This window comes from Canis lupus, chromosome 21 (genome assembly GCF_003254725.2).
Source record: "Canis lupus dingo isolate Sandy chromosome 21, ASM325472v2, whole genome shotgun sequence".
Taxonomy (NCBI): Eukaryota; Metazoa; Chordata; class Mammalia; order Carnivora; family Canidae; genus Canis; species Canis lupus.
The window spans coordinates 24,465,236-24,486,494 of record NC_064263.1 but is presented as its reverse complement, the minus strand read 5'-3'; the positions used below and the strand labels follow the sequence as shown (position 1 = coordinate 24,486,494).

Sequence of the window (21,259 nt, the reverse complement as noted above, 5' to 3'; positions counted from 1 at the left end):
AGATACCACCAGCCTTGTTCAACTTTTACCCCCTTGGCTGGCTGCCCTCCCCTAGGCTGGGACTGAAACTTCTTTGGGGCCAGAGAGTAGCCGATTGAGCAGCTGCAGCTAGGAACAGGGGGGGAATGGGGACAAGATCCACAGACTGGGGGCTTAGCCCTAAGAGGCAAATCGTAATTTGACCACCCAGCCCAATTGCAGCATGGCTGGGCTTACCCTGTTTCTGCCTATGATTTGCAGGAGCCTTAGAGATCTTGGAGTGGCAGCAGGCGCCCACATAGAAGCTGGATCATCAGACCCAGGGGCTGCAGAGATCTTGGAGTCTGGACAGTGGGTGTTACATATGGGGTAAAGTCCCTATGTAGGGTACTTTCAAGAAGAGGGACTTGAAACAACATGAAGGTGGAATCTGAGCAAAGGATATGGGAGAGGGTGTTCCAGATACAGGCTAGACTGAGCAGGGATGAGAAGGAGGAATATATTCCCTAGCAAAGTAGTGGGGATAGGTGTGGTCGAGTATAGGTATAGAAAGCAGAAGACAAACCCAGAGAAAGGGGCTGATGCTTGCAGAGGGGAGTTCTCAAATGTCTGGAGAGTAACTGACTTTATTGCTTAGACCTGCACAATGAACAGGATCTGGATGTGGGGGGTTGATTACTATTCTAGGCTGAAGAATGGAACTGGATTTATTGTGGTCTGGGTGTTAAGCATGGCAGCAGGCCAGGGGCTCTCAGACTGCCCCCATTAAATCTACCCAGATCTCTCATTAAATTCTCCTACTTTGAAATATGGGGACTTGCTCTTTTCTGGGCATCTGGGCACCCAGGCTATGAATATGAATAGGCCTCTCTGGCCTATTATTTAAGACAGATGTGTCCATCTCAACGTCAAAGGTAGAACTCTCCTAGGATGAAAATAAAGCATCATGTAAAGAGTAAGGAATAATGGTGGCGGGCAAATCTGGGGCTTCCTCAAATCAAAAGGCTAACTCCATCCTGGGGAGTTGGTTCTAGTCCTGGCTCTACCACTTAGCCAAATGGCTTTGGGCAAGTCACTTAGTCTCTGGGCCTTGGTTTCCTCATCTGAAAATGGATCAACATGAGCAGATAATGTAAGAGGAGGTGCTTGCAACCCAGGAACTTCTAGCTGATGGTTCCCTCTTTGGCCAGGTCCCTGTGATACAGTGTCTTCACCAAAGGCTCCCTCAGGAAGGGCCAATCCTCTTCTTTGGGCTACAGTGTGGTCTGGTCCAAGCCACTGTGTTCTAGGTTCTCTCCACTCTAGTCTCCAGAGGGATCACCTTGAACACACACCTGCTCCCAGGTTGTAGGTGTCTGTACTCATCCTGGCTTCAGGGCGTTCCTGGGACTTTCTTAGAGGGGAGGTGGTGGGCTGGAGTGGAAAGAACACTGGCATGTGGCCAAGCCCAGCTGTCCACTTGCTTAATGCCAAGACACACTCTTTCTCTGGGTCTCAGTATCTTCATTACCAAATGGAGCTAAGAACTTTTGTTTAGCCTTCTTACCCAGGTCTACTGTGAAGGTGAAATGAAATTCAGATGTGACCAAGGCTGTGGCCAGGTACAACATCTTGCAAAACACTGGGGTTAAGCTGGAGCAAAAGCTGACATCTGCTGCAGAGAGCAAAATGAGGCCTTGCTGTTCTCAGACCTTACCTCAGGTAGAGTAGAAAGAAGGTACTGTACTGCCGCAAGGCATGCCCTGTGCTAGGCCAGGCCTGGCCAAGCTCTCCCCACTCGATTGCCTCCTGCCCAATGAACCTCTGGGCTCAGCATTGGGGCTGAAGTTTTGTTCTTTTCCAGAGCAGTTCCCTTAAGTAACATAAACCCTGACTTAGGAGCTGGAAGCAAAACTTTGAAAGCGCTGAAAACTGAAAGTAAACAGCTGACTCTGGCTGGTTACATGGGCTTGCCAATGGATTGCTGCCTCAGAGACGAGTGAGGGCTCAGTACAGCTGTCTGCCTTCTTCAACTTTCACCCCATTGGCCTGCTGCCTTCCTCTGGGGTGGCTCCCAGAGTCCTCTCCAAAGGCTGAACTTCCTTGGGCTGAAGAGAGTTAGCAGATTCAGGAGCTGTAGCTAGGAGCAGGGCGGGGGTGGGGGGGTGGGGTGGGGAAGTGGGGATAAGATACAGACCAGGGGCCTAGCCCTGAGAGGCAAATCTTAAATTTGATCACCCAGCTCAAGTGCAGCATGGCTGGGCTCCATGTTCTGAGCTCACCCCCTATTCCTGCGTTAGATCTCTGGCTGTGTGGTTCTCACTACCTACATGCTCCATTTCTCACCATACCCTGATCCTCCCTATTCTTCCTTTGAGAAGGTTTCCCTGACAACAAGCCCATTTTACAAGGACTAGAGCCCCTCCCTCACCCTGGCCTCAGTCTTCCCCCCCCTACAGAATGAAAAGGTCTGACTTAATCAAAACTTAACCCTCTGAACTCATGCCCTGCCAGGGAGAGGGGTTGAAAGTCCAGACTTATGAGAGGGAAGGGTTAAAGTAACACTCCTAGAAGAGGTCCTGGCTCCTCCCAGACTCTGGCCTCAGAGTAGCTCAGGCAATGTGAGCCCTTTCCCTTGAGATGCCTGCCAAGTTGCATTCTGGGGCAGGGTGGGCACCAGCCAATTCTGGCTGTTTTCCCTGACTTTTGTACACCCTTGGCCAGGGAGCTCATCTCCTCCCAAAAGCTTTGTGTGGCCTTTATCAGAAACCCTTGGATCTTTAGGACTCTTCTTGGTACTCTGCAGAGAGCTAGGGACTTGGTGTCTTAAAGAAATGAGGCAATACATCAGGGCTTCATGCCCTAAGAGGGATATCTCAGCCATCAGGCCTGGACCACAGGCTGAAGAGAGAGGATAATGGGCTCAAGAAGTTCCCCTAGGCCCCTGCTGACCTGATCTGATGATTTTGTGGAGGCTGGGTTTCTCTACTGGGACTATGATCTCTTAGATGCCTCTGGGCTTGAGGAAGGGAAACCAAAAGAAAGAAAAATTCTCTGGACTGCTGTGAGGAAAGAAGCAGACATAAAGCCCTAAGACTCATAGATAGGTAGGCCAGAGACTTCTGAGGCTGGGGATCTATTATCCATAGGTGGGGGTGGGGTGTCATTCTGGGCTTCTAACTTAGGGTCTGAGCTGAGTACACAGTCCACTGCTACAACCTTGAAAACTGCTCTCCTACTTCAGGGGTGCTCTGTCGGGCTAAATTCCCAGCTCCCAGTGCTGTTCTTGATGGTGCTCCTATCCCTTAGCATTTCATCCTACCAATTCCCTCCCAAAATGGAACAGTGTAAGAGGGAGGACATCTCAATAGGAATGATGATAAAAATAATAATAGCTAACACTCATATAGTTGTTCTTTCTCTCTTTAAAAGATTTATTTAGGGATCCCTGGGTGGCGCAGCAGTTTAGCGCCTGCCTTTGGCTCAGGGCGCGATCCTGGAGACCCGGGATCAAATCCCACGTCGGGCTCCCAGTGCATGGAGCCTGCTTCTCCTTCTGCCTATGTCTCTGCCTCTCTCTCTCTCTCTCTGTGTGACTATCATAAATAAATAAAAAAAATAAAATAAAAGATTTATTTAGGGATGCCTGGGTGGCTCAGCAGTTAAACATCTGCCTTCAGCTCATGGCGTGATCCTGGAGTCCTGGGATTGAGTCCCATATCGGACTCCCTGCATGGAGCCTGCATTTCCCTCTGTCTCTGTCTCTCTTTCTCTGTGTCTCTCATGAATAAATAAAATCTTAAAAAAGATATTTTAGAGAAAGAGAGAGAGAACACTGGGGTGGTGGTGGTGGTGGTATGAGGGAGAGAGAGCCTTAAGCAGATTCTGTGTTGAGCACAGAGCCTGACGGCGGGGCTTGATCTCATCACCCTGAGATCCCCTGAGATCCCAACCTGAGCCAAAACCAAGAATTTGCCGCTTAATTGACTGCACCACCCAGGCACTCCTAGTTCTTCTTTTTTATGTGCCAAGAACTGTATTTTACATATCTTACTTAGTTAATCCTACACAAAACAAACCTTAGGAGGCAGGTCTATTATGCTTATTTTTCAGATAAAGGAACTGAAGCACAGAGAAGTTGCCCCAGGAAGTTCCACAACGAGTAAGTGGCAAAGCTCAGTTTTAAGTTTAGGCTGTGTAGATTTAGGGGCCATGGTCCTTGCCACTACACAAAACTACCTGGTAGGAGAGAAGAGGGAAATGCAGTCACAAATTAAGTCTGTGCTGCCTCTGGAGACTCCATGCCCAAGACCTCAGAAAGACAGCAGCAGAGTCAGGGCAAGAAACCAGGTTTGCTGCTTTTCAGCTCCCCAGCTGGCCTGGAGCACCTCGCTTTCTAGTGGTGTCTACACCGCTGTGGGGTCTGGCTGACTGGAGGTGAGAACACTAGAGTGGGAGGGGATAGAAAGCTCAAGGCTTTTAGGGTAACTTGTACATGGCCTTGTGTCTGACTTCTTGCCTCCTACACTCACTCCTCAGGAACAATAGCCCTGGCCCCATGCCTGTGGTTAGTCCAGGGACTCGTCTGTGCTGTGCACAGAGCCTGGCCTTTAGGCAGGAAGGCACAGAGTAAGACAAGGCCCATCTCACGGTTAAGAACTGCCATGTAGACAGGCAGGGAGGCCAAAGCTCAGATGACAGGTTCCTTTTGCTCTTTGCTTCTGATTCCTATCCTACCCTGACGGTTCTGGTCCAGTTCAGTCTCTCCCTACCTCTGACCTCCTTTCTATCATATACTGCTTATACCTGCAAGTTGCCAAATTCTGCTGATTCGCTGAGGTTTCTTTTCTCCAGATGCACAGCTTATAAAGACTTTCCTTCATCTCTGCTGAATTCTACCCAAGTCACTATTGTGGCTCTGCCTTCTTTTCCCTAAATTCATTTTATTTATTTATTTATCTATCTATTTATTTAAAAAAGATTTTATTTATTTATTCATGAGATACACACACACACACACACACACACACACAGGCAGAGACACAGGCAGAAGTCGAAGCAGGCTCCCTGCAGGAAGCCCAATGTGGGACTTGATCCTGGGTCTCCAGGATCACGCCCTGGGCTGAAGGTGGTGCTAAACCGCTGAGCCACTGGGGCTGCCCTATTTTGTTTTACTTAAGTGTTAATATCATTTGAGAAAGCGAATGAGTGGTTTGGAGGCCAGTACCTCTAGAACTGTGAGCTCCCTGAAGGTACGGTCCAGCTCTTTAAGCATAACAGGTACTTAATAGGAGTTGGTGGACTGAGATGTAAAGCTGACTCCCCTGGGGAACTGTGAGCTCCTGAGGAAGGGACCTTCTTCTGCCTTCTCTGCACCTAACTCAGGACAGTGGTTTTTTAATTTGCCAGAAGATACACATTTCAAGTTTGAGGCCCAAATTACCATCTTATTCTCTGGCCTGCATGTCTTAGGCACCATTCTGGCTCTCCTCGTCATCAATGTCAAGTTACTGGAAGGTTCCAGGCAGAGAAATCACATGATTTATTCAACATCTTAAAAGGTCAACTAACAGATGCTGTACAGGGAATGGATTGCCAGGCACAAAGGCAGAAGCAGAGAGGCAAGCACAGAGATCCTTGTAATAATCTAGGCAAGAGGTAACTGATGGTGGTTTAGATTAGGGTGGTAATGGCTGGAGTGGTGATAAATAGATTTGGATATATTTTAAAGATAGAGCTGTCAGAATTTCTTGGTGGACTAGAAACAGAGGCATCGGAGGGGGTGGATTCCAAGGGTTTTGGTTTAAACCACAGAACTAGAAGGACACAGTGTCCATTAACTGAGATGTCTGAAGACTGAGGAACAGCAATGAGGAATAAATTGTGAAGTAAGTGTTAATTTGAAGTATCTGTTAGATATCGGAGAGGAGCTGTTGAGTAGGCAGCTGGACACACTAGCCTAGAGTTTACAAAACTCTGAGCTAAGATAACAAGTCGTCAGCATGTAGAGGGGATTTAAAGTTCTGAGATCAGATGAGGTCATCTAGAAAGCAAATGTAAATGGAGAAGTCTAAAGACTATGCCCTGGATTACTCTTTTATTAACAAGTAGGGGATATAAGGAAGAACCAGCAAAGGCAGCTGAGTAGGAGCAGCCAGGAGGGGGGCAGAGAGCCAAGAGGAACTGATGCCTTCGAAACAAGTGAAGAAAGTGCTTAAAGGACAGAAATCAACTATGTTATATGCTGCTGAGAAGTCAGATAATTGGGCACTCAGATTTGATAAGTGGTTTAGGAATATGGGTTTTAAATTAAAAACAAAACAAAACAAAACTTTTCTTTTTTGGGCAACCCTGAAGAGTTGCTCTCCTTTCCAGGGTGGGAAAGCATGGACATGAGTGAGACTAGTTAGAAGGAATCATGAGGGAGATGATTAAGACTAGATGATAGGACGGTGAGAAGTGAGTGGATGCAAAAGATATTTAGCAGACAGAATTAACAGGCCTTGGTAACAGATGGGCTCTGGGGCATGGGGGACAAAGGAGCAAGAGGAGGGAAAGATGACACGTATGCTTCTGACACCTCTGTATCCACACGATGAGGGCAGAGTTTATACAGATAAGGAATGCAGGTGGCAGAGGGGGTGTGCAAAGGAAGGTGACAAACTCAAGTTTTGGACATAATAAACTGTAACACATCAAGGAAAAGATGGCTAGGATGCAGCTGGATCCACATGTATCTGCAGCATGGGAAGGAAGTCTAGACTGAAGATAAGGATTTGACAGTCATCAAACTGGAAATAAAAACTCAAGTACTTGGAGTAGCTTGAGAGTTCCCCAAAGAAATATCTACAAGCGTAGAGAACAGAAACCTGGAGAAAACAACATGTAAAATACTGCTGTCTCATCTTCTACCTCTTTCTTCCCCTTTAGGAATGTTTGCCCATAAGCTGCTAAGCAAACAGAATCAGAAGTAACTTTCAATAAACCCAGGCAACTGTCCCAGTGAAGAGGTACCTGCTCAGGAGAGTTAAGAGAAAGCAAAGGCAGCAGAACTTGATTGAATCACAAGTAATATGAAATTGCCGCTGGCTGGCTGTGCAGCAGTCCTGCTAAACCGGCCACCCATCTTCCTTCTCTCCTTCAAGAGGTGACAACTGAGGATGAAGCAGTCACAAGTAGGAGAGCTAAGGGCTGGCCTCTATACCCTATCTGTGTGGCACCTGGTATTCTACAACCTCCCTGTGAGGCCTGGTAACTCCATGTGACAGATGAGGAAACAGACTCAGAAAGATCAGAAGACTTGACTAATGTCAAGGCGCCAAACCTCTGAGCCACCAGGGATTCCCCCCCAATTTTTTTTTAAATGATTTTATTTATTCATGAGAGACACACAGAGAGAGGCAGAGACACAGGCAGAGAGAGAAGCAGGCTCCACACAGGGAGCCTGATGTGGGACTTCATCCTGGACTCCATGATCACGTCCTGGGCCAAAGGTAGATGCTTAACCACTGACCCATCCAGGCATCCCTACCACATTTCTAATGCTAATCTAATCCTTGCTTTAGCATCCATCTTCTCCATCTTCCTTCATGCTTCAGAGTGAGTTTTCTTTTTCCTCTCAAAAGGCTACCTCCACACGTGCCTGGATCTTAGGCCCTCTCTGACTCAAGGACCAGCCTTTCTTTTCTCTCTCCCTCTCCTGCATCTTCCCATTCTCCTTTTCTCTATGGGATCATCGCATTCCCATAAAGAAAGCTGTAGTCATTCCCATATTAAACAAAACCAAACCAAAAATCTTCCCTTTATCTCCTATGCTACCCTGGTCACTATCGTATTTCCCTGCTCCATATTCACAGCCAGATTTATGGAAGGAAGTTGGTATCTCCATTTTGGCACCATTTAATCACTTTTAAAAATTTAACTACATACAGTTTTGTGATTGCATTATGTAACATACCAAAGAAACTATGTAACATATGTGAATTATAAAGCATAAGAGAAATAAACATCCGTGAACCCCCAACCCAATCCAACTGTGAAAATAAAGGAAACTCCATTTAAAATAGATTCAGGGGGAACCCGGGTGGCTCAGCAGCTTAGCGCTGCCTTCAGCCCAGGGCCTGATCCTGGAGACCTGAGATACAGTCCCACACTGGGCTCCCTGCATGGAGCCTGCTTCTCCCTCTGCCTGTGTCTCTGCCTCTCTCTCTCCCTCTCTGTCTTTCTCACAAATAAATAAATATTAAAAAACCCAAAAAACCCCACAAACATTCAGGAAGCCCTGAAGGGGGAGTTCTCACACATGACCACTGGTACTAAGAAGCAGACCTAACATTCAACAGGAAGCTTATGTTACATACATACCCCAGAAGGAAAAAATAGAGAATTTCTCCTTGCCTAGCAACAACCTAGCCATGGAGAACTCAGCAGAAAAGCCCATCCCAGCTCCCTCCTTTCCCCTTATAAAAGCAAGCCCCTCTCTGTTCTTCAGACTTGTCTGTTTTGCCACAGTTTGCTTGTCCCAAAATTGCAATTCCTCTGCTGTTCCAGAATAAACTCCTTTAGCTGGTAAAATAACTGCCTCTTTTGTTTTTTAAGGTCAACAGAATCAAACCTAAGGACTAAAATACTGCTAACACTGTTGAAGAGACCTATGTGCTCTTCCTCCCCTATTCTACCCCTGCTTCCACAACTATGAACATTGTAGGCAGACTGTTGAAAAAGAGACAATCTTAAAAGCAGACAGAAAATAAAAGTCATATTACATTTGAGGCAACAATAGGAACAATGGCTGCTTCTCAACAGAAACAATGTTAAGTCGGAATGTGGATTGATAGCTCTAAAATGCTAAAACAAACAAAATTCAAGTTGGAATTCTATATCCAGTTGAAAAAAATATCCTGGAAAAATAAAGGCAAAATGAAGATATTTTCGGACAATTGAAGCTGTCATCCGCAGGTCTGCAATACATGGAATTCTAAAGGAAGTTTTGTGTTGAAGGGAAATGATCCTGGCATGAAATCAGGATGTGAAAAAGGAATGAAGAGTGTCAGAAACAATATGTGGGTAAATACAAATATCTGGTTTTGGTCTTAAATTCTTCAAAGTGAGGCCACTTTTAAGACCTTCCAAGACCATAAGCTAAGAAGATTATGGTGCTCCTGCCCAAATATAATTCACAATTAGATCTAAAATAAGCCATAAACATAACAAAGTCAATCAAAATTCTGACTTATTCCATGATTTAAAAAATACGTGTAATTCTTAATTTTTTTCTTAAGTTTTGGGGCCTTTACTTGCTAGTGTCTTAAACACACACTTGATTTGATTCCTAGGTTATCCAGAACGGAGTAGCAGCCAGGCAAGAGCACAGACTCAGAAAATATGCTGGTATGAATGCATCAGGTAATCAGAGGGTCATTGCTAGTGGGGATGATCAACCTCCTAAGGTTTTCTGGGTCCTGGGACTTTCAGTGCTGAAATGGGACAGTTTGGGGTGAACTGTGATGATCAGTTACCCTAACTAGCACCCAGAATGAAGTCCTGAGGAGAGAGGTGGCCCTGAGAACAGCAGACAAACAACGGAGTTTTTCTGTAAGAAAGAAAAGTGGCTAAAAAGTATATGAGACTTATCTTCTCAAAACTAGACTTGCCCTTTAATTGAAGCTGAAATTCTTATTTCTTCTTCATCCATACTTGTGTCTTAGATTTAACAGATCAAAGACAGTAAATTCCTCTGGGAGTTGGCACATCATGAAGGCAGAAGCACAAAAGTAGGAACAGCAGTTCTGCATGATAAGTGGCTCACAGACTCCCTTCCTATGGGACGTGATTCACTGACATTTCACCCACTTTGCTAGGTGGGGAAGAGGGAACAGGAACTAACAGGGTCTACTTTCTTCCTCTAGACTAATTCTTGCCATTGTTCTATTAGCTAAGAATTATTTTAGCCTGATGTTACTTATAAGGAAACAGAAACCCGGAAAGGTCAAGTCACTTGTTCAAGATCCCTCAAGTACTTAGTAGCAGATTTAGTATTTCACCTCATGGGTGTCTCGCTCAAGCTTCTGCCTGGTACCTGGATAGAGGCCTGTGTCTCTAGCATAAATGCTGATGGGTATGTATGGGACATGCAAGAGGAAGGAGAGGAGTCAGAAACTACAAACCAGAGTAGGAATAAAGGCCACAAAAATGCAGAGCTCCTGGGTGGGGGCTGGCATCTTTCCTCCTCTAGGAAAGGATTTACAGATCTGATAAAAACGGAGATGTGTGAGAACTTAGATTGATCCATGTGCCAAATAAATGAGATGTCCTGAAAATGGTGCTAGAGAAGTTGAGGGAGAGGGGGAAGGAACATTAGTAAAAGGATTAGATATCTGACGGCTTTTCTTTAGGACTATATCCCCAGGCTCTCAAGAGGTTTCTGGACTGATCCCATTGGTCATCAAAATAGGCTTTAAAAAAGCATAAAAAATGTTTAAATGTTCATTGCAAAATGAAGCCCATATAAAGGCAAATGGGCTAGAAAAGTAGTAAAGGGTCATGATTTTAAAATGGTGAAATAGAAAGCATAGAGTCTGAAGTCATATGTTTTAAATCACTTACTGTTTGGGAGACCCTGGGCAAGTGACTTAATAGTTATGTGTCTTAGTTTCTATGTAAAATTGAATAATATCTGATTGTTTATATGGAAATTCTGAGAGGGCTGCCTGAATGGCTCAGTCAGTTAAGCATCTGCCTTCAGCTCAGGTCATGATCCCAGAGTCCTGGGATTAAATGTCGTGTTGGGCTCCCTGCTCAGTGGGGAGTCTGCTTCTTTCTCTATCCCCCACCCCCAGCTCGTGCTTTCTCTCTTGTTCCTACTCTCTCTAAAATTAAAAAAAAAATTTTTAAATCTTAAAAAAAAAAAAAAAAACCTCTGAGCTTCAGTTTTCCTTTCTATGAAATGAGGTAACGATATCTCATTGGTTGTTGGGAGAATTAAATGAGTTTACACTGAAAATACTTAATGTCTGGTGCATAATAAGCATTAAACATGAGTTTGCTATTACAATTGATAAATTAATATATTTTGTTCATAGCATGTATTATTCTCTGAAATGATCTTGCTTTTTTAAAAGTTGCAAGGGCTTTGTGTCCAGTTCACCCCTAGGATTTAGAACAAGTGCCTGGCACATAGGTACTATTACGGTTCTTTTCTCCACATTACTGTAATTACTCTTTCAAGATCACCTATGACCATCATGCTGCAAAATCTGACAGCCGATTCTATTGAGCACCGTGGGTGAATTCTTCAAAATTTAAAATGAAGCTCACTCCCCTGCTTAACAGACTTCAAAGAATATCCTTTCATTTAGAATAAAATCTAAACTATTTCATGGTTACATGTCCTGTGTGCCCTGGGCCCTCCAGCTTCTTTATGTTCCAGTGCCAATGGCTCTGTGTCAGATTATGCCAAACTCTTTTAGCCTCAGGGCCTTTGCATTTGCTGTTTTCTCTGCCTGGAATATTCATCTCCAAGTTCTTACATGGCTGGTTCCTTCTCAGTAGTTAAGAACACAGATTTTGAAACCAGACTGCTTAGGTTCCTATCTTGGCTCTGTCACTTAACACCTGCTTGCAGCAAAATACTTAACCTCTTTGTGCCTCAGTTTCTTCTTCTTTTTTTTTTTTTTTAAAAGATTTTATTTATTCCTGAGAGACACACACAGAGAGAGAGGTAGAGGCATAGGTGGAGGCGGAAGCAGGTTCCATGCAGAGAGCCCGACATGGGACTCGATCCTGGGACTCCAGGATCATGCCCCGGGCCGAAGGCAGGCGCCAAACCACTGAGCCACCCAGGGATCCCGTTTCTTCATCTTAAAATAGGGATAAAGTATATACATCATTAGGTTGCTGAAATGTAAAGAGTTAATACAAGGTACTTTGAACAGTGCCCAGCAAGCACCACCATGAGCATCATCTTTCAGCTTAAACACTGCCCTCTCAGAGAGACCTGTTCTTTAACAGAACATCTGGTTACTCATCACAACCTGTAAATATTTTTTGTTTACTGTTTGTGTTCCGTAAAGACAGGGAATCTGTCTTATTTACTATTGTATGCTCAGAACCTAGCACATTGCCTGACACAGGATAGGTACTCTGTAAATATATGCTGAATGATTATGGAAGTAGAGATTATTGCTTTCTTGCCACTTGTAAGAAAGGTCTGGTGCTGTGCCAAGGCAGGAGGAGGAGAGCTGGGATCTGTAACCACCTAGCTCAGCTGAATGATGAATAGTGACACAAGTGGGTATATCCCTGATACTTTTCTCTTCCAGACCTTACTCATCAGCCACTGTGTGCTGAGGCTGCATCTCCCATTTGAAGCTTCCTTTCTCTGCTCATGCCCACCTTGGCTTAGTGGTGCTCCCACAGCACTCAGTATTCATTTCTTGGCCAAGTCCTACTTTTAATGTTTCTGCACTGTTTCTTCTGCATATTGTCTTAGCTGATGATGCCCTGCTCTTAACACACTTACTCTTCATTTTGTGCCTAGTTCACCCCTAGGTGAACTCCTGGTATACTGCTAGGTCTCCAGAATGTGCTCGGCACAAATTTGGAGTGACCACTGCTGCCGCCTTTTCAGGAAGCTGGCCCAGGGCAGCTCTACATTCTGCCCATGCTTTCATGGACGAGACGAAGACTCTAGGAGGGAGCCAGCCAGCTGATCTTACCTCATCTGTTGTGGCTCGTGGTGGCAAAGTTGTAGAGAGTGAGAGCATCCGCAAGGAGGCCTCCAATTGCTGGGGAGGCAAAAAGAAGTTGGGCACCACAATGGACTCCGGCCTATATGGTAGTTAAGGGGCACAGATACCTAGAAATCCCCCCCTCCTTTGCCAGACTGGCATCTCCATTGGGCTTAGTCACCCTGACTCATTTTGTCCAGCTTATTCTTGCCCAGGAATCCTCTGCTCCAGTGGTGCCTTCTGCTTGGAAGACCCTGCCCAACTCTAACAAACTGCTGTCTATACTTTCTGCAAGGGTCAGTTAAAATCCTTTCTCCTCTTAAAAGCCTCTCCTAGCGTCAGCCCTATGGTGACTTCTTCCCCAGAGTCTGCAACATAGGCTAACACTTGTTTTACTCTGCTACGACTCTCAATTTGTCTCAGCAGGGACAGTGTAGTTTCCTTCATTTACCTCACTACTTCCCAGAGCCCTGCATGATGCTGATAGGTAGCAACATTTCAGTGACACTTGCTGAGGGCCTGCTGACCCAAAACTGACCTGTCAGAAGTCAGACAGGGTCAGGGTGAGAAGGTGGCTCCAAAGGCAGTGTCTCAGGCTGGAGGAAGATGCCTGGCACTGAAGGAGGGCTTGTCCTCCCAGCTGTTCTCTGCCAACATCCAGGAATGAGGACTCAACACATGAGGCGCTGTCTGTAGGAATAGCTGGTCCACCTAGTCTATATCTGAACCCTAGGAAGGCAAGTACCACATCCTGTACTTCTCTGTATCCTGACATACCCAGTACTGTGCTGAGAACACAGTGTTCCAAAAATATTTATTTGTTCATTCAAAGCACTGATTCTGTTTGGGAGGAGACTATTTTGATGTTTTAATTTTGTTTCTATTCAATAAGCTAAATAGGATTCTGGTTCAAATCGGTTTATCACTGCTCTTCCATGCTAGACTTTGAACTCCAGGAGAGTAGAGATGATTGATATCTTTTTCATAGTCATATTCCTGTCACCTAGCAGAGTACCTGGGATTACAGTAAGTGTTCAGTAAGTATCTACTGAATAAATGAAATGCATCATTTCCTGTTTTGGTTCAAGTCCTTGATTTTTCTAGAGAGGTGGTGTTGGAGTTGGAGATGTTGGAGAAGGACCCTTTTACCTAAGCCTTCTTCAGAGGCCCAAGTGAAGAAGGACCTAGTTGCTGTTGCTGCTCTGACTCCTGGGAACTGTGCCAGTTAGCTGATGCTGTGGGGAAGATTTGCTATGAGGTGTCACAGGTGTGTCTGAAGCACTAAGCTCCCCCTCTCAACCTATCACCTCCTGCCTTACTGCTCCCACAGTAACTTGTCACTTTTTAGACGGTAACTTTGGGAAAATTCATTTTTTGCACCCATTTCTTCACCTGTAAAGTAGATATAATAACAGTACCTTTGAGGATTACAGGACTCTATACACGCAAGTGCTTAGAATGATGCCTGACACATCAAGTGCTCATTAAATGTCAGCTATTCTTATTTCTCTGCTTAATGGGAAAAAGTTGCCTATTCTTGTTGTGTTTACTACTCTGGTTCCCTCCCCCCACTGAAGTCTGCCTTCCGTTCCCACGTCTGCACTGCCCTCCTTAATGCTAAAGCCACCAACCAGTCTACATTTTACTGGACCTGTCTGAAGTGTCAGAGCATTGTCCACTATTCCCTGAAATTCTGCTCCCACGTTGCCTCCCTCCTGCTTTTCCACCTCTGCCCAGCTCTTCTCCACCTTTTGTGGCCATGTCTTGTTCTGAAGCCTGCTGGTGATCCTTAGAGCTCCATCTTGTGTGTGTGGTTCTCCCTTTTGAGGTTCTTCCCACTGCCCTGATCTGTTTCCAGAGACACCCCACCTTTATAGTTGGCCTCCTCTTGGATGTCTCACAGGCACACATGTCCAAATGGAAATCTGTACCTTCCCCCAAAACTGTCTATCTTTATGTGCTGTTCCCTATCCAGTCAGTGACTTCACTTACCTAGCAACCTGTGACAGAAATCTCTAAGTCATACTTTATATTTCCTTCTTTCTCTTTCCTGTGGCTAATTCTTTCAAATCTATGCCCTTCCACTTCATCATAAAGCAGTCTGTTTTGGGTCACATTTCTTCACCTTTTATTATTATTGCAAGTTTCCTACCTCGTCTCCTTGCTTCTGGTCTCCCCTCATCTAATCCATAATCCACCCTCTACAAGGCATTTATGACTTCTAATATGTAAATATGACCAATCACACTCTTGCTTACCAGTTATCATTTACTGAACACTAGGTACCAGGCACTTTGCTAGGTAGTTCATACTGTTGATTGATTTTTCAGTCACCCCACAAGAGAAGTACTATTAGTACCTCTATCTTAAAGATAAGGACCCTGAAGTTTAGAGTCCAAGCACATTAGCCAGGCATAAAAGGCTCTTTAAGATGTAGCCCTGCCTTGCCATCCCACATACCCCTGGGCTCTAACCAGAGTAAACTGCTGCCCACAGGCCAGGCTCTTTCACATGGCTATGCCTCTGCAAACACAATTCACTATGACTAGAACTTTTTCTCATCTCTACCTACAGAATGCTATTCATCTTTGAGGTCCAGTTCTATGGTCTCTCTTGCTGGGATACCTCTAAACAGTGTTACAGCAGCTTTTTCCTCTTGCTCCCTAGCATTCTGTCCATGTTTCATCACAGCAATTAAAATGATAAACTGGGGCAGCCTGGGTGGCTCAGCCATTTAGTGCCGCCTTCAGCCCAGGGCATGATCCTGGAGACCCAGGATCAAGTCCCACATCAGGCTCCCTGCGTGGAGCCTGCTTCTCCCTCTGCCTGTCTCTGCCTCTCTCTCTCTCTGTGGGTCTCTCATGAATAAATAAATAAAATTAAAAAAATATATAAAACAATAAACTGTATCGTTGCCTGTCCCTGCTTCATAATGGGAACTTCTTGGGGATCCCTGGGTAGCTGAGCAGTTGAGCACCTGCCTTAGGCCCAGGGCGTGATCCTGGACTCCTGGGATCGAGTCCCACATCGGGTTCCCTGCGTGGAGCCTGCTTCTCCTTCTGCCTGTGTCTCTGCCTCCCTCCCTCTCTCTCTGTGTGTGTGTCTCTCATGAATAAATGAATAAACTCTTAAAAAAAAAAAGGGGAACTTCTTGAGGTAAGGTCTAATTTAAATCTTCAGTAGCAGCACACAGCCTGGCAATACCCATTTTTTTGAAGAACGAATACTTGGCAAGGTCTGAATTAGAGCATTGCCCTTAGGATCTGGGCACATGTGACTGCTCCAGCACAGACATACATTCTGAGCATGACTAAATTGCCTGTAAAGGCAACAATATCAGAAGCCAGGATTAGTGAGGCAGGAAGGATCTCTGCTGCAGGCAGTGTGCTTCCAGTGCTCCCCCTCTAGCCATTCCATGGTTTCGGTCTCCTGATCCCTCACCCCTACCTTTTAGTTTCTCTCTGCCCTGCAACACGAATCACATTTGTGTAGTGAGTAAAAATGTTTCCACCTCACTTAATTTCCTCAAGAATCAATTTGATTGGATTTTCTCAAGAATTCTGTGAAATTATGATAGTTCTATTCAATCTAGATTTACTAATCCCTTCTCTGTGCAATGTCTGGTTCCAGGGACACAGAATAAAACAAGGTCCCTGACTTACCTGGGGCATGTACAGTCTGGTAGGGTAAGGTGGGCAACTGCCTCCACTTTACAGGTGAAGAATCTGAGGCTCAGAAGGGTTAAATTATAGATCTGATGTCACACAAGTAATAAGAAGCTGAGTCTGCAAGGGTCACAAACAGGCCCCCTGGCCTCTTCAGTAAAACAGACTCCTTCACCAGCAGCTGCACAGTAACTCCTGCTTGCTGTTGGGATGTCAGGTGAGCTGATCTGATCAGCCAGTTAGGCAACAGATGTGAGGGCTGTCGATGGTCCTAGCTGGTTTCTTTTTCTCATTACATGTCCATCTATGCTTCAAAGCAGGAAGAGGGGGAATGTCAGGTGTCCCTTCCCCCCATTAACACTGCCATTTTGGGGGTGGGGCGAATTGGGCAAGTGCATTTCAACTGTGTCCACTTTCTCTCTCATTGTTTTTTTTCTAAAAAAACTGTTAGGCAGATCACTCTTTGAGCCTCAGTTGCCCTACATGCAAAATAGAAATGATGATACCGACCTTCAAGACTTAGGTATGTGAAGTGCCTGGCACATAGTAAATGCTCAGTCAGTGAGCATTTACTCTCCTTTCCCCTCTCTGCACCCCCTACTTCTATTTCACCTGCGATTAAAGGTCTCATTCCTTACATCCAGAACTCTGCCTTCAAGTGTAAAATACCCAATAGATTGATCCAGTAAATCATGTGGGGCTATGCTAATGAATGTGCTACTAGCACTTAAACCCAATTCAAAGCATGATGCTTCAGACGGTGGGTGTTAATAGCATCACAGCACCTTATTAGCATGGGCAAGTCTTCTGAAGGAAGGGACTTCCTATATATTCCAGTGCATTACATGAGGGAGGCCACTGCTCACACTCACACACCAGGCTAGCCTAAGTGCCAGCATCCAAAATGCCTAGAAATGGCTTAAGGGACTACTTGTGGGAAATATGGGAAATACCAAAGGATACAGGAGGCTCTGCCTTGTGGACACTTCTGATCCAGATGTTGCCTGCTTCTGCCTGATGTCAGGGCAGTTGATGAGTAGCTCCCGATGACTTTCCTTTCTGCTCTGGGAGGGTAAGTGGAGAGGGAATTTCTCGAAGCTATCAGCAGAGTCACTTAGTTCACTGGAGGCAGCTTCATTCTCAGTTTGGGCCTCTGGCTTGGGCTCCTGGTCCTGATCTGCTCTTGGTGAGCTCAATCCAACAGAGGCGTTGCTCTCTTGGGCTCCTGAGGGCGTCACTGGTGTGATGACCTGAGGGTTCGCTGAAGCAGGCTCTCCATCCCTGGCATGAGAGGCTTTGACCTCATAAGCAATAAGACTTTGGCTAGGAGAATCCTGCCTAAGCAGGTGGGGGTTGACCCCTCTTCCTGCGCTGGAGAGAGGGCTACTCTTGCCCTTTAGCTCCTCTCTGGGGAAAGGCTTTGAAGGACTAGAGGGGTCTTCCCTATATACCTTATCAGGCTGAAGGCTGATCTCATTTGTGTCTGACATGAAACTGGACCAAGGGCTAGTTTTGTCTGTCACAGTGGTGATGTCATTGAGGGTCCTGGGCTCAATGATGTCTTCTTCATAGTCCTCATCACTGTAGGCTGGGCCTGCCTCAGTTTCCTCACTGCTCTGCATCCTTGTAATGGGTACTGTGTACCCCAGGGATTCATGGAGCACTCCTCTTCTGCCTGAAGTCTCCTCAAGAGTAAGGGGAGTTGGGGAGTTTCTGCCCTCATCCGGAGGTCTTGCCAATGGCAGGTCTGGAGTTGTGCTTCGTTCCTGCATGGCCACAGTATCCTGAGCATCTGGTAGGGTGTGAACCTCTTCACTTCTACTCCTGGCTCGATGAGAACTCAAAGATGCTTGAGAATTCCTGGTGATAGTCTGCAGATCTGAATAGCAACAGATATCACTCTTACTACAAAGTAGGCACACACCATTCAATTTCCCATGCTAGGCTCTAGATTCGGATGTATTCTTACAATCAGATTTTGAACAAATCTTAAAGATAGTTAGTCCACCCGAGTCAGTGAAACTATATTCAAGGCAATACAATTTCTAGCACTTTATTCTAACATCAGAGGACCAAAATCTATCTGTTTATAGTTGTAGTTACATCTGTGGAAATGCTTTCAGAGACTATCTGCTCATGCTCAGGAATTCTTGGGAGTTAGGAGTCCTGGTGGGCATGTTCATGCTTCCATTTACTTCAGTAATTACCTATATTAAAAATCAAAATGAGAATCTACTTATTTATGTATTTGATGACAGTTATTAGAACTATATATCTTACTTGGAAAATAAAAGCAAGTAATCTATCACCCAGATGGTAAGGGAGGGGAGGTTTACAGATAAAATGTAGGCAGCATGGTATGTGGAAAGAGCAGAGACTTTTGGAGTTGGTCAGTCATGGGTTCAAATCTCTACTGTCACTTATCGACTGTGGTCATGAGTAAACTATCCTCTCTGAACCTGTTTATCTTTATTTATTTTTTATTTTTATTTTTTTAAAGATTTTATTTAGTTATTAATGAGAGACACACAGAGAGAGGCAGAGACATAGACAGAGTGAGAGGCAGGCTCCTCGTAGGGAGCCCAATGTAGGACTTGATCACACCCTGAGCCAAAGGCAGATGCTCAACCGCTGAGCCACCCAGGTGTCCCTGAACCTGTTTATCTTTAAAATGTGATTAGCACCATCCTTTGCACAGGGTTATGGTAAAGAATACATGAGATAAATGGCTGTATGTGGTATGGCACATGTATAAACAATAAATGGGGCAGCCCTGGTGGCACAGTGGTTTAGCGACGCCTGCAGCCCAGGGTGTGATCCTGGAGACCCAGGATCGAGTCTCACGTCGGGCTCCCTGCATGGAGCCTGCTTCTCCCTCTGCCTGTGTCTCTGTCTCTCTGTTTCTCATGAATAAATAAATAAAATCTTTAAAACAAAACAAAACAAAACAATAAATGGAAGCTACCAGTCACTTCAAATTGTTTTGCAATTAAATGGGAGGGAATAAGTTAATAAACAGGCCTAGTAAATGGCTTGTTTGCATGGTTATTTAAGAAAAGAAAGTTATGAATTGGGAGGCAAATATGACTCCTGGAGTGTGGAGTCACATCTCCCTCATAACATGTAATGGAGTCTTCAGCCTATAGGAGGTACTGGTTAAATTTAATACATTAACAATTTTCAAGTTTCAAAGAGGAATATAGATGTATGAAAATGGAACATCCCTACCTGCAAACAGGAACAGGAACCAGGAAGCAGGTTAATTAATCCTGATCTCTTGGCCTGAACTATCCTTTCTGTCTTGGAACATTCTTTTTGCTTTTTATAAATCAGCCCATCCTTCAAGGCCCTGCTCTACTATAACCTCCTCCAGGAAGCCTTCTCAGGTGCATCAGCTGGATGAGATGGCTCTATAGTATTGTTCTAGAAGGAAGCACTTAAGATGTTATTGTGTGTGTTTCCCCCATCAGACTTGTGAGCTTCTCAAAGGCAGAGACCATGTGTCTGATTCATGTTGCATTTTTAGGGCCCAGTAAAGGACTTGGTATATAGATGTAGCATAAATGAGATCCCCACTTAGTAACTTACTGTCAAGCGTTACTCTTATCTATTTGTCTAATGACTTCTTCAAAAGTGTACTGAGATGTGATGGAGGCTGGGGGAGTTTATTTATTTAAACTGTTTTCTTCTCTTTCACTCTCTTCTCTCTCCTCTTTTAATATACTGATTTAAAGGGTTCCCTATTTGCTTTACCTCTACCTCAAAGCAGTTTCTTCAGTTGACTATAGAATGTACGCTTGAGAAAAGCAAAGACAATTCCTGTCTTGTCCACCACTTTATCCTCCTGGAACTAGTAACACAAAGTGCCTGGCATAGTTGTGCTCAATAAATAGATGACTGAATATTTTCAAGCAAGTAGAAGCCAAATATAGGGGGCAGCCCGGGTGGCTCAGTGGTTTATCGTCGCCTTCGGCCCAAGCCCTGATCTTGGAGGCCTGGGATTGAGTCCTGTGTCGGGCTCCCTGCGTGGAGCCTGCTTCTCCCTCTGCCTCTGTCTCTGCCTCTTGCGCTCTCTCTATGTCTTTCATGAATAAATAAAATCTTAAAAAAAAAAAAAAAAAAGAAGAAGAAGCCAAATACAGCATGTACCTTTGGAGCCCTAGCTACCAACTGGTCAGCTCTCTGGGAGAGAGGATAGGAAGAAGGTTTGTACCTAGTATCAATCATGGTGGCTTCTTTCCCCTTTAAACAGAGAAAACTGAACTTATTCATCCTTGTGTACAATATACATCTTTTGCTTGAACAAAATGACACCCAAGTGATGACTAGAGGTACTGGTCTAATTGATTTCTCACAATTCTCCAAACTGTGCCTGATATAGTAGTTCTCAGGTCTTACCACCCCTACACTCTGATTCAATATAATGAAGCAGGACTCTGGTGATTTTTATGCTCAGGCAAGTTTGAGAAATACTTGTTCTACAGCAGTGCCTGTCTGGGCTGCTCAGTGGAATTACATGGGGAGTTATGAAAAACACTGATGCCTGGGTCCCACCTTCGGAAATCCTATTGCAACTAACTGATGGTACAGCCTGGGCATCTGGATTTTGAAAAGTTCCCTCAAAAACTCCAATATGCAGCCAAACTGAGGACCACTGCTTTAAGCGATTTTTCAAAGGGTTGACTGTGGAACACCAACATCTAGAGTCATCTGAGGTACCTGCTAAAAATTCAGACTTCTGCCTTCTGAGAATTACAATTTTGAATATGTCCGTAGTTGATTTTTTCCTGAAAACAGAGTGGCACAATTCAAGAACTGCTACTGAACTTACCTAATCTGCTCTCACTTTTTTTTTTTTTTTTTTGAGGAAACCTCAAGAAGGGAAAGGGTAAGTGGTGTTAAATAGTA

The 21,259-nt window shown here is 44.8% G+C and overlaps 1 protein-coding gene and 1 long non-coding RNA gene across 31 annotated transcripts in view; one reads left to right on the top strand and one right to left on the bottom strand.

Moving 5' to 3' along the window:
• Positions 1 to 21,259, bottom strand: part of C2CD3 (C2 domain containing 3 centriole elongation regulator) — a 153,061-nt gene that overhangs the window by 8,939 nt on the left and 122,863 nt on the right. For 7 of the 30 annotated variants that reach the window (XR_007404624.1, XR_007404625.1, XR_007404623.1 and 4 more), the window contains exons 31-33: positions 17,315 to 18,230; positions 16,349 to 16,417; positions 12,675 to 12,743 (exon numbers count right to left, since the gene is read on the bottom strand). Coding sequence is in view for 19 of the 30 variants with exons in the window: in XM_035703821.2 (XP_035559714.2) it covers positions 12,675 to 12,743; positions 16,349 to 16,417; positions 17,315 to 18,230 (1,054 nt within the window). In the remaining 11 variants the exon portion in view is untranslated. Of the gene's footprint in view, positions 1 to 2,910; positions 3,555 to 11,738; positions 11,817 to 12,674; positions 12,787 to 13,224; positions 13,416 to 16,348; positions 16,418 to 17,304; positions 18,231 to 18,388; positions 18,559 to 21,259 lie in introns of those variants that run through there. The other 23 variants (XR_004807750.2, XR_007404626.1, XM_049098875.1 and 20 more) reach the window with 11 other exon arrangements.
• LOC112667442 (uncharacterized) overlaps positions 1 to 21,259 on the top strand; it is a 59,830-nt gene that overhangs the window by 5,105 nt on the left and 33,466 nt on the right. The window contains exons 4-7 of the long non-coding RNA XR_003141133.3: positions 241 to 1,680; positions 4,072 to 4,120; positions 6,889 to 9,024; positions 9,294 to 9,363. This is a non-coding gene — a long non-coding RNA (uncharacterized LOC112667442). The remainder of the gene's footprint in view (positions 1 to 240; positions 1,681 to 4,071; positions 4,121 to 6,888; positions 9,025 to 9,293; positions 9,364 to 21,259) is intronic.